At 36.3% G+C, this 13,477-nt stretch overlaps 1 protein-coding gene across 3 annotated transcripts in view; it reads right to left on the bottom strand.

The window, feature by feature from the left end:
• Positions 1-13,477, bottom strand: part of LOC129363253 (voltage-dependent T-type calcium channel subunit alpha-1I-like) — a 153,430-nt gene that overhangs the window by 12,401 nt on the left and 127,552 nt on the right. For 2 of the 3 annotated variants that reach the window (XM_055035235.1, XM_055035234.1), the window contains exons 30-33: positions 12,941-13,019; positions 11,802-11,923; positions 9,074-9,523; positions 2,653-2,799 (exon numbers count right to left, since the gene is read on the bottom strand). In XM_055035235.1, the coding sequence (XP_054891210.1) occupies positions 2,653-2,799; positions 9,074-9,523; positions 11,802-11,923; positions 12,941-13,019 (798 nt within the window). Of the gene's footprint in view, positions 1-2,652; positions 2,800-2,819; positions 8,637-9,073; positions 9,524-11,801; positions 11,924-12,940; positions 13,020-13,477 lie in introns of those variants that run through there. The other variant, XM_055035236.1, reaches the window with a different exon arrangement.

Below are 13,477 nucleotides of genomic sequence, written 5' to 3' on the forward strand. Positions count from 1 at the left end.
CTATGGACCTCTATTATTACCATGACCATGTTGGTAGCCTTTCTGGCTAGATGATTAGTAAATGAGTGATTTTTACTTCCAAGACATTTTTAAAACTGTAACTGAATGTTCTTACAACCTTGATATGTTTAAAGCTTGGAATATAGTTCTTTTTTTTTTTAACCAAACCCTGCGTCATACACTTTCATAACTTTGTCCTTGTCTTGTCTGTTGTGTTCCTTGGTCTTCATAAACACATTTCTAAGGCCTCCACAGAACAACTGTGGTCTTATTGAGATTAAGTTAAACATAAGTGGACTCTATTTACTAGGTATGTGACTTTTTAAGTTTTTTTTTTAACACTGTGTTTAATTTAAGGGAGTCATAATACAAAGTGTTATATATATATTTTTTTTACATCACATAAAATCCTAATGCATGGACGTTTGCCACTGAAATGTGACAAACTACGAAAACACAAAAGGGGTATGAATACTTTGCAAGGCTCTAGTGCTCAAAATAAACTGAAGCGGAACTGCTCTGGACCCGATATGGCAAATCAGAGACCAAGCGCGGATAGCAAAAGGAGTGGAAGTGCACAGAGAGGAGAGGAAGCATGTAAACGAGAGAAAGAGAAGATTGATGGTCTGACAGCAGCTGAAGACAGGCAGAAAGCGAAGCTGACAGGTGAGGAGGTGTAGATCCCAGTTACTTCCTCCTCTGAGCTGACCCACTACACTTTGTCACTGTGATGGACAACACTCGCGCAGGACAATATGTTTCTAAGTGCTTGTTGAATGCAAGACTTTCCTGTTAACAAGACACCTTGGAATATAAACTCAAGGAGACTGTGGGTGGCCGTGTGTGTGCTCTCATGCAAGCATACAGTCATGAAGGATGGGTGCATTTGTGAGCTCATGCAGAGTGGCCTCAGTAATCCATTAAACAGCCATGCAACATGGTTTTATCAGTGTATTTTCATACAGCATGCAAATGCATCTTCCTGAGTATGACCCTGATTTGAAATGTAGCTACTGCATATATATATATAGATGTTTATTATATGAGTTTTCTAGGAATAATCAAGAATAAATCCGATATTAATTGGATGGTCTACCTACACACTAGTCCATTACAGTCTGAAATCCAACAGCTGGCAAATTCATCCATTTTTGTACAGATAAGCATTTATAAAGGCTGATATTTAGGTATACAATTTCTATTTGGACTCTTCATTAGGGCTCAAATGCAATACAAACACATTCAAATTAATCATTGCATCTGATAGCAGCTACTTTACATTTTTGTCCCAGCTACACTTAAAAAATATGTGCAGAAATCTTTCATACCCAGCAGATTTATATTAGGTTTTCTGTATTTTACAACAGTGAAATCGCAGTAATTTTTTCTTCTTTTGTTGACAAAAGAATGAAAAGACAAAAGACAAATGAGATTTATTAACTTCAAATGCTGCTTTCCCCAACAACACACAGCGTGATAAAGCAAAAGCAAGTAAGGCCATTTTTTTTTCCAGGAGGCACAAAAGCAATTGTGTATTGAAGTACACTATTACTGAATGTGTTCGTTGAAACATTGAATGTAGTTGTTAGCCCTGAAAAGTGCCGCAGCACTGAAGAAACAAGCCTGGTTTCTAGACCAGTAGTTCTCAAACTTTTTGCGTTACCTCATTGTAGATATGTCTTCTGGAAAAAAAGAGATTGTAGTCAGAATAAAAATACCCAATATTTCATTTTTTAAAAATTATTTTAAGCTCAATAAGAACAAGTAATTTTATTTTTAGTCCTCTTTTAGCAAAAAAAAAAAATCTTCACATGTCTTAATTTTAAATGAAAATTAGAACATTTAGTGCTTAGTTTGAGGCCTAAATATTTTAGTTCTTTATGCACAGTTATTCATTTATTTTTTATTCTGTTGAGAAATATTGCATGAAGTGGCAAAACAATTGCTTTGGCTACTTTAAAGTAAAAAAAAAAAAAAAAAACATAGCAGTTTTATAGCAATTTAGGCTGGTTTTTATTTATTTATTATTTATTTATTTATTTATTTATTTATTTATTTATTTATTTATTTATTTATTTATTTATTTTTTACAAAGAGCCATACTATGTATCTAAAGTTACTGATTATGGGCCCATTTTACAGTCAAACCTGTTTATTGCCCTGCAAACCTGTTGTCCAGTCAGGTTTGATGGGGTTCCTGAATTTTTTTTTATTAGTTTACAGGTAAACTTAGGATTCTGCTGTGTTTGAACCAGTAACATTGTTTATCTTAATATACATCTCAACAGCAGGTCTGATTGACATTCAGTGAAAAAGTAGCACAGTTTGAGAAGCACAGATGTAGTTGGGGAAGTATTATGCTCGCTCATTAAGCCTATGGATTTCTTGCTAAAGCTAATTTTTATTGCAAGTAATTCCACTAAGAGGAGGCTAATCTTGCTAATCGTGTTGCTTTGTTTCTTTTTCTTCTTTTGCCAACATATCTGTAAATGAGGTGTGAGGAGATAAAAATTACTATAATTAATAAAAAATGATTAACATTTATTTGTTCAGAGACGTTTTAGATTGTCTTTCTCCCATATTCTCATACACAGCCCAGCCCAGGGTTGTGTGTGTGTGCTGAATAGTGTTTATGTGTTTTCAGGGTGGTACCTCTTGTGGGTGGCCCTTGCAGTCTTTGCAGACAGGCGGAGAGGAGTAATGGTGGAAGACGGAGCCGGAGAGGTTGTCGATCATCAGCATCTCCCCATCTATTGTATCCTTGATTAGGAGAGATACGCTGTCCAACCACTGGCTCTCCTGGAACACATACACGCACACACGCAAACAAACACGCGCACGCACGCACACGGACAGAAACGCACACGGGACGGAGGCCAGCAGACCACGATGCACGCAGGCGCAAACGTGTGCACATGCGGACATGCGAGGACAAGAGAACACGCAGGGAAATGCATACACCATTGGAAGGATTATTAAAGAGCCCGTGTGCACACGCAAGAAAGGCTTTCGCCTAGTTTTTAAAACTACGTTCATTCATATACAGTGCCTTGCAAAATTATTCACACCCCCGATGTTAATGATCACATTTTTACATTTTTGGGAATATTGTGTCATCGACCAACACAAAACAGTCCATTACTTTAAAGTTTGGGAAAGAGTTACACTACTTTTATTTTGTCTATATAAGAAACAATCTGAAAGGTTTTCAGTTGGAGTTAGGTCTGAGTTTCTATCAGATTTATTTGGTTTGCTACAAATGTTTCATCACACAGTTTAGGTGACTGATGAACAGTCTCAAGTTTCTGGCAGCCTTTACCAGGTTTAACCCTGATTTAAAAAAAGCATGCCCACAGCATAATGCTGCCACCTTCATATTTCACCATAGTGATGGTGTGTTATGTGCTATGTTAGTTTCCAATTTCTGAGGCCTTTGCCACACAGCAGTATTGTGATTCAGTTATGCACAACTGGGCTTGATTTAACTATCAGGCAAAAATTAAAGAGAATTGATCACAGGCCTTTTCTTTTCTGAGGAGTTATCAGAATACAAGGCACTCAGCAAATAAAAATTTCTAAGCTTAAATAACTGAAAACTATGTACACTTTTTCTGCCACATAACAGTGATGTTTTATTTTGGGTTGGTCTGTCATATGAAATCTGAACATCCATTTAAGTTTGACATTTTATTGTGACATGATAAAAAAAAATCTAGGTTTGAATATTTTTGCAAAGCACTGTTCTTGTTCACCTCTGCAGCAGTAAACGTTGTAGTTTCTAAGGATACACAAACGATTCATAGATAAAAATTATGAGGCAATTTGTTTCGTTGCTCGAAAGCATTGTCAGTGATTATGTAGCAATCATTCTCTCCTCTTTATAAATCTTTACTGTTTCAAAAAAAAGAAAGAAGGAAAAAAAGAAAGACACGATCTCGAGTAATAAAGCTCCAAATGCTCATTAGTCGAGCCACATCTAATTTTACTATCAAATCCTTGGGCGCTCAGTGTGAAGCAATTACGTTTGATATATCACTTCAATTAGGCTGTTCAATACCTTGTTGAAACAGTTTTAGATTTAGGTATTTGCTTTTTGCTCTGGGTGTATTATAAGCTTTAAAGTAATTGAGCTTGAATCACTTAGGGCTTTTTTAAAATTGTCATCAATGATCCCCACTTGCTTGAATCTTGTCTGCTAGATTTATTTCTGGAGACGCATCGACCATAGCGGCGAAAGGAAACTACTTCCAGAACGAATATTCAAAACATGAATCCACTTCAGTTGAATGCATTGTGCCTGTAGCCAAAAAAATTGTATTACATCAGAAAATATTTCCCAAAAGACACTGTGGAAATAAGGTCACTCCTCTTCAATTCCCGAATAAGCCCATTTTCATTATAAAATTCTGCAATGGTGCTTATGGGACTATACTTAGATTCGTTATGCAAACACACACCATCTCATATGACTCACATGGCTTTATTACATTTAGCCATGACTTATGTTTTCAAAAAGAAAAAGAAAAAAGAGGAGGTTAAGATTTCAAGAGCCGACCTACTGTACTGTGAGCTGCATATCACTGCAGTGTTGTTGGTTTATGAAATAAAGCTGGAGAGCCACAAAGTGACTCTGCTGAAACGAGCTTGATACATGGAAGTGTGTAAAAACATAGGAAAAAACACAAACTCTGTAATTCACAAGGAGGCTTTGGATATTTTGTTATATGTGTAGGTGGAGCTTAATATGAAAAAATAATGTTTGATTGACTGCCGTTGTCAGTGTGCTGGCCCCCATTAATAACTGTATTAGTGGACAACAATGGGCTTGTCTGGAGGGACTGGAAGTTGAGCGTAAGAGAGGAGAGAGCTGAAATTAATTACTGCCTCTATCTGACTGTCACTTGCTCAGCCATTATCTCTCTTCTCTTGTTCCTGTAACTGTGTGTGTGTTTGTGTGTCTCAACTTTCTGCAGTGTAACCTTTGTAGCTTCTGCAGTTCTTTAGCAATGTTTCTGCATAAAGCTACACACAATGAAAAGTCCTAAAACAGCCCAGGGCTGTAGATGAAATTAGTGTCTTCCATTTGTAAGGACTTCTTGCCTGACAAGAAAAACTTTGAGCACCACTCAGTGAAATAAAGGCATCTTCAGTCTAAAGTTAAGGAGGGAACATTTAAAGAAAGATTATTATTTAAATCCTTTCTATTTTAAAATTATAGAAGAGAAAGAAAAATCATGCAAAGGTGCAACGTCTCAATCTTGATACCCCAACTGATTTGAGGTTCAAGACCCTAATTAGTCAAGCTCATAACGTATTTAAGCAATTTCAAAAAATCACAGAAGATTAAATATTTACGGCTGGAAGAACATGCACATATTCCAAGGGAACTAATTATGGTATTTTTTGGAGATAAAACAATAAACGTTTATGGACAATAAAGCTAAGTAAAACTCCATGGAAGCAGCAGCAAGAATGCTCAACTGCAGTGCCAATCTGTCTTCACCAAAATAAGTCTAGTCTATTTATGAAACAACTTTGGGGCAAACAAAGTTATCAAAGGATGCTCTTTGTGTACAATGGTCATTTTCTTTAACAGAAGGCAGAGTTGATCCTCTCAACTAAAGGCAGCGAAAGAAAGAAGATAGTGAGCGAGCTCACATAAAACAACACAGTGGAAAAAATTCCAAATTAATAAGTTATAATAAAGAGGAATTATTCATGGTCAAAATGTTTGCACTTTTTCCCATTTGTCTTATTTATCTTTCACAAACCAAAAGGCTTCATTTGAAAATCCATGCTGCACGTTGTCTTCAAATTTGATTCTCCCCTTGCAGATATGTAATTAGTTTTGAGAAAGTCCTCAGTTTGCTCAGGAACCAGAGTTTGCTGAGTAAATGTGCCCTCTTGCTGAACACTTCATCTGCCAACACTGTCCAGAAAGAACAATTGTGACCCTATAAAGATGAACCAGTACACAATTCCTCCATCATTGTGTAAGACTTGTTAAAGTCTGTGTGCAATGACCAATCTGCCTCAGAGTGCAGAAGCAAAGCAGGGATGGTGAATGTCCAAAAACAATAAATTGCATTGCTTTGTGAATTCACTTCTCTGTGTATCCAAGAAAACCAAATACAAATTTTGATAAAAAGGTTACATATGTATATGAAATGAGCTCTGTTAATATTTTGATGTGATGAGGATATGATGGAAATTTGAGCTTGTGATTCAGCCAGTGGTTTCTGACACATTTGATTCACAATAGTTTCTGCATGTTAGGTAGAAGAGTCCCTTTAATATTTTTTATTTTGTAAAAATGGCAGATTTTTGGTTTGCACATTTTAACTTTCTTGATATGTTCAAAACCATAATTGTATATCTAAATACACTTCCTAATTTGAAGAAATGAGACTCCATGTCATTGAGCCTTATCATTTTTACATATATGTTTCATTGTGGACACTAACCTATAACATATCAGAAATGTCAGGTTTTGTCTTGAGGAACTTTTGTTGTTCAACTTTTACTACACATATTTTTCTGCATTTCAGTGTGATTAAAATAATTTCATAAGGAATTATTTTCCTTAACGTGTAGAGTCTTTGAGTAGAGAAAGTGGTCATAAGATCAACAATCTGTCTCAGATGTGTGAGGAAAAATATTAGATTTATTAAAAACAATTTTCCCCAAAGAGAAATTGGAAATAGAAGGGATTCCTCCAACATGCAAATCATTAATTTGAGTAATATGATTTTCAGTGCATAAACAAACAGCAGGAAGTCACAGATCCCAAAGACAGCTCTGCTTGGAGAGCAGTCATTCATGAACAACACTGGCTAAAAATTACTTTTGGGAACACTGTGACTCTCAACAGAGCAGAACTGTATTCAAGACTTTATTTTTTTATTTTTTGTATTAAACAGATATTCTAAGTTAACTTTATTTATAAGTTTTGTTCTTGTCAACAAGAACAGTTTATGTGTCATGATTTGTACGTTTTTTGGTCATTCCTCTGTTTCTAATTTTGAGAATTTCTACATTATTTACATAGATATGGTCTGAGTTCATTCTTCTGGGTGTTTACTTCTATCATACACACAATTTTTGAACAACTTTTGATCAACTTATTTGCATAGCCAAAGTAAAAAAATGTTTTTCCCAACTCTTAAAGAAACTACTAAGCAAATGTGTATTTTTTACTGCACTCGAGCACCTAAAGTAACATTCATGCTAGCACAAGGCATAAACCCAAGGAATTGGGCTGTGTATAAAATGTGCTGGTCTGCTTGATCCCTTACTGCATCACTCCGGAAAAAGAGAAAACAGAGCAGGGAGGATGGATATAGAAAAAGCGGGGGTGGATCCTGCCACTGCATTAACTTCCTTTGTCAGCCAGCACCGAACTAAAAATGGCTCTACGCAGCCAAGATTAGCTCTACAAAGGTGAAACTCTCTCAGCAGAGGGTGAGTCATCTTTATGTTTGTATCTGTGTGGGTATCTCAGGTGATCATTGGATATTTCATAATAGAAGCGTGAGTCTCTGCAGACTGTCTCTTTCTTACACACTGGTCTAGGAAGTGAAATTATAATTAACCCACAAACATGAACCTGCAAGAACCCAAGATGGAAAAAAAAGGCAATACTGCAGCCTGTTACAAAGGCTGATCTAACTAAAAAAAAATGTAACTTAAGCTATCTATGACATAACTCTGTTTTTCATGCTGCCAGTGTCGCTGTTTTACTAAGGGGTGCTTTTTTTGCTGCTTCATATTTTCGCAAATATGTTAATTCAGCTGCTCCTGTGGAAGAATGCCAACATAAGGCAATGTTTTCTTATTTAATCTCTTCACTTGTTTCCCTCTGACAATTACTTTGACATATCCATCTGGAAATATAAATCCCAACACACTAAGCTTGAGGCGTTACAGTAACAAATGTATTGCAGGAAATTGCATGCAAATTTTTTTTTTATCTATAACGTATGCATAATGTTTTACTTTTCATATTTAAAAAATTAAATCAATCTCTACCATTTTATATTGCGTATGGTGTGCTGTGGCATGATGTAGGGAACGAAGCTCACAATGTTTACTGGAATACCTGTGCATGTGTGTAAAAACCTCGAAAAGAAAGGCATGTTTTACTGCAGCAGCAAATTTTCCACTGAAAATGTCTGCAAAAATGCCTTTCCTGGGGAAAAACAACAAACTTTAATGTTATTTTTCTTAACCGAACAATTTATGCTCATTGGCATTCAAACGATCATCTAATAATATATATTTCTGTGAGACTAGAGCTTGATCTGCATTGAGCCCTTTTTACTCCGTTAGTCCTAAATAAAATCTATCTGAATCAATTGCCAAACGTCAGGCAGTTGGTAAATCTCAATTTTAGTGACTTTAACGCAAGAAATGTGAAAATATTCAAGGGTTATGGTTACTTTTGCAAGGCACTGAATATCTTAAATTATTACCATTTGTCTTTAGCAATGTTTGTGAAACAAAAAATCTTTGAAGAATAAGAATTCAGGCTTACTAAGCTTTCTATTGACTTTTCTTCAATTGACTATTCCATATCCTTCTGCTCTTCCGTCGTAGGTTTTCTTTGCTAAACGAAGCAGATTGTACTATGTACAATGCTTAGATAGGGCAAAAAAAAAAATAGCTTCAGAAAACAATACTGATACTGACATAGTGGTTTCTGTTTACAGATCTCGAGTGTAACATCACAGAGTGGATCGGCTGATTCACAAAGAATTACTGCTCTGAAGCTAAAATAGACAAATTTCAGATTATAATCTGTTTCCTTCTTTTGACTGGCAGAAGTTTTGTTTTTAAAAGAGGTTCATAATTTGACTTTAACAGAAGAGCAATTCTAAGTTTCTTTCTTTTGGGAAGATTTTTGATTAAATTTACGTACGTTTTTCTCCAACCTGGATCAGGTTGATCTTACTGCTAAGGTTTTGAAGCACTACTGCAGACATCCTCGTCCACCAACCGCAAGCATACAAAGTGAGCCGTCTACATTTTCACTCAGTTAAAAAGTACCCATACACACGCATACAGAAATACTCACTTGTGCTGGCGAATATGACTGAGGAGAATCACAGGAATTGTAAGGTCCCTGGTTTGTTACAGGATGTCGCAACCTTCTCCCTCCTTCCCCCATCTCGCCTCTGGCACTTCCGCCCCTGTCCCTTCTCCCTGGCGCAGCTCCAAGCCCCGATCCAACAGTCAAAAGTCCTTTGTCAACTCCCAAACCCCCGCAACTGGGGGCGCCCATGCAACAGAGGGTGCCCTGGGCCAGCTCCAGCTCAATTTCTGCATCCATCTCCGCCTCCTCTTGGGCCTCCTTGTTGGAGTCGTCCAGGTGCTTCATCAGCACGGCCACCACCACATTGATGAGCACAAACTGGGCGGTGAGCACAAAGGAGACAAAATACATGGGCGAGATAAACTGAAGGCTCGGATTGCAGCCATAGTCCACACCAGAGTCATGGTTTGGTGGGCACTCCCGCAATGTGTCCTGGTGAGGCGTGAGATGAGGGGAGAGAAAAACAAGAAAACAAAAGTTAGGGATTGTTAAAATCAAATAATTTAATAATTTCTTCCTTTAGAGTCCTGAAAAAATGCAAAAATAAACATTTTATGACATTGAATGACATTGGTAAGACGTCCAATTTGTACTGAAATTAAGTTTTTTCTTCAGTTTAGTTTAGCACACTTAATCTGAACTGTGCTAAACTAAACTGAAGAACAAACAACAACAATGTAAACTTTCAAACTGAGCAAAAATAAGTCTCTCGGGGGAGACTTTATTTGTGGACAAATAAGTCCAAATTACACTCTTTTAGAATGTCACAAAGATAATGAGTAATTGATTAACTCTATAAAATATTTTTAGAGAATTCCCGATTCATCAAAGCATAGTGGAACTATACTTCTTCAATAAACTCTAGAAGTATTATTGAAGAACTAAAATGATTTATGACAAATTATTCATGTAGATAATAACTATGACTATATTCTATTAGAGCTTACACATTATAATAGGTTGTGTGGACAGCTAAATGTGGCTATTAAGGGTTGCCACAAAATTGCAAAAACTGGCTGCTTCTCACAAAAGCATTACATACTTTATCTTTTCCCATTTTGTCACATTACAGCAACAAAAGTCACAGTATTTGTATGACAGACCAACACAAAGTGTTGTGTAATAGGGAAGTGGAAGGAAGCTAATACATGTTTTTATTTATTTGTTTTTTTCTTCAGATTGATTGGAGGGCTATCAAGTTATCACAGATCATAAACACACTCAGATTAAAGGTTGGAGTTTTTCTGTGAGATCACTATACAGCAATGACATCATTCAATTCAATGCTTTTCGCAGCTTTTCACAGCAATGTCAGAAAATTAATGTTACAATATTAAAGAACCAATTAATTTATGTTTTATTTTTCCATTTTATTATCCAGACTGTGGATTGTCTTCCACTCTATTTAACATGAGTGCTGTGGACTTTCATCACAGCAAAGCTGAAGTGACAAGAGTTTTCTGCAGGAAGAATGCATATCTCAGCCAGGCTGTGACCACACATAACAATTTCAGCCCTCTGAGCTGAAGCTGGTCTTTTGTGTCTAATTTGGCTTGACATTTACACACTGTGCTCCTTCACAAAACATCTCCAATTTCAGAGTACAGCCCCCTTTCCATCTTATTTCTATGCATATTTCAGACATTTGCTAAACTAAACCAGGCATTTTCTAACACACAAACACCTCACTCTGTCTCTCCCTTTCCAGTGCTCTCATTGCGATGCCATCATGTTTTTCATTTGTTTTCATTTTGCCTCTGGTTAGGAGAAAGAATAATAAGTGGAACTTTTAACCCCTCTCCACTTGTGGCACAGTTCACTGATGCCTCCCTGTAGTTCCCAGCCCCAATATTTCATTTTCTCTCATGATTGCATCACTAATTCCATTTCAGTTTTACCCGCTTCCCACTAATTTATAGCAGATCTTCTGTTAATGCGTAGATAGATGGTTTATGTCTCAAAAGCTAAAATTCACTCTCAACGCCGGCATCTGCAGTCCACCTGCTTTTTTTTTATGCGCAGTACAATCTGTGCTGCATAAATCTAATCTGAGGAAACTTGCTCCATATGATTTGTTTTCCCTTTATAGTGTAGGTACACTGAAGAGGTGCTGATTGATGTGGAGTCATTATGAAATGGTGTTGTTGTAAAAAGAGAGATCTAATCCTTGTAGTAAGCTATTCCATTTTTATCACCAGTAGATTTCAAAACCCAGCAACACATTATGGCTGTGAGATGTAGAGCATTTCCAATCTCCTTTTGTGCCTTTATATATATTTCTGAAAACCTGCCTAAAATTAAGCTGCATCTGTGTGCTCTGCAGTGCTTTGTAAAAGGATGCATGTCCCTTAAACTTTCTCAACATTTGATAGATTAGAAAATGATTTTAGTAGCATGCTTCATTGAGATATTTAAAGTTTTGGATCTTGAACAAAGACGGTTTTATGACTGACAGAAAACATGAGGATAAATAAAAACTTATTCCACATTTTTATTTCTTAAGGCATTTTGAAAATCAAAAATTCATTTTCGCATTTCCTTCACAACTTTACACTACTCAAATAAAACCCAAGTAAAGTCCATATAAGGTTGTGGTCACAAAGTTACAAAATGTGAAAATATTTAAGATGCATGAATGCTTTTAAAATGTACTGTTAGAATCTTTCATGACACTAAATACAGTAAAAAATGACTGAGGGAGTCTTTTTACCTTCATGATGCCATTCCAGTTGTCGCCCGTGGAGACTTGAAACAAGGTCAGGAAGGCCATGCCAAAGTTTTCAAAGGTAGCATGACGACTCATACCTTCACATGGATAGTCTTCATTGCAAACTAAGAGTGAGAGTGAGGTTAATGATGGAGCCAAATTAGGAGAGAAAAGGGGAAATACATGAAGAGGTGGTGAGAGGAAAATAAAAGCCAAGGAAAGGAATGAGACGGGATCACAAGAAAGAAACTATCAGTCGTTGGAAGATAATTTTTCCCAAAATTAGAGATTCAGTGACGTTAGCGGCATGTACTGGTTTCCAGTCTTCTTCGAGGTCTGACGTCATGATTATTGTTTTTCTAATGTCACAAAATGTAAACATGAAAGAGACAACATACCGCTGGCTCTGTGACAAAAATAAAACATTTCTATCACAGCTTTATTTTGTTTAGATAGACGCTAACATCGTCTTTTCTAGGCCTAGTCAATGAACATTGCTTGGAATGAGGTCCTTATATTGCCAAGGAAGAGAGATAGATGATGGGAGATAGATCATTTGGCTTGAATCAAGATAGTTTTGAGATGCTGTTTATATAACAAAACACTGGATAATGGCTCAATTCCCTAGGGGCTGTCAAGAATGGCTTCAGAAGTAAATACTTTAAAATTGGACAAATGCAGCACAAAAAATAAGATGATTACTGGGGAAAAAGGTTAGCAAGTGCATGGGTCAAGCTTTCTAGAGCAAAGAAATTTAAAGTCAAACTGTCCCTTGTCCCTATAACAAGCTTTGCAAAGGTATTTGATGGTCAGATTATCATGGGTCAAAATTCAATAGATTACATTTATATTACAGACTAACATAAAAGAGTTCATAATTGTAAAATGAAAGAAATTTACAATTTACTTATAATACTCCTAAAAATTTAATCACAATAGTGGACCCACTTTTCCAAGCAATTGCTGCAAAAAGATAACCTCATACATTTACTTTCACTATATTGAATTTAGTAAAAAGAAATGAGAAACTTCACTAGACACTGCAGTGTATAGTGATTTGATAAATATTGTTCAATTTGAGTGCAATACACCTTCACCTGGTATCAAAATCCCTTTGCTGAAGGTAAATGGTAAAATCTTACCAAGTTCTCCAAAAAGCTCTACTCCTAAGGCGGCGTAGATGAAAAACAGCAGCATGAAGAGCAGGCCCAGGTTACCCACCTGCAACACATTGACTTACATGAGTAACAGACAACAGTGCGCATGCAAACTTTATAAGCGTAGCTGCCTAACTACGCTTATAAAGTTCCAACACCTGGAACAAAACCAACAAAATAACAGCAATTCTCTCGAATTATCTGTTCAATGTACAATGTGCATGTAATTGAAAACATTTAATTAAGTTTCATTTAGCAAAACTCTAAAGTCCAAAATGTTAAAATGCATTTTTAAATAAACCTACTACCATTAGAATAGAAACAATCTCTTTAGTTTCTCTTAATTAATTGAACCAACATTTAAAAACTGCAGAAAGTGCTTTTCAGTAAAATTTTCACTGTAAATCCTCTGAAATGTCTGTTGGTTGTGTTAGCGTACTCAGCTTGTTTTTGCTGCACCGTTCTTATGTTGCCATGTTTGGATCTGTAAACTCCTGCACAGCTTTTCTGAAGACTCTAACA

The sequence above is a fragment of the Poeciliopsis prolifica genome, unplaced genomic scaffold (assembly GCF_027474105.1).
Source record: "Poeciliopsis prolifica strain line A6 unplaced genomic scaffold, Auburn_PproV2 SCAFFOLD010, whole genome shotgun sequence".
In the NCBI taxonomy this organism is placed as follows: domain Eukaryota; kingdom Metazoa; phylum Chordata; class Actinopteri; order Cyprinodontiformes; family Poeciliidae; genus Poeciliopsis; species Poeciliopsis prolifica.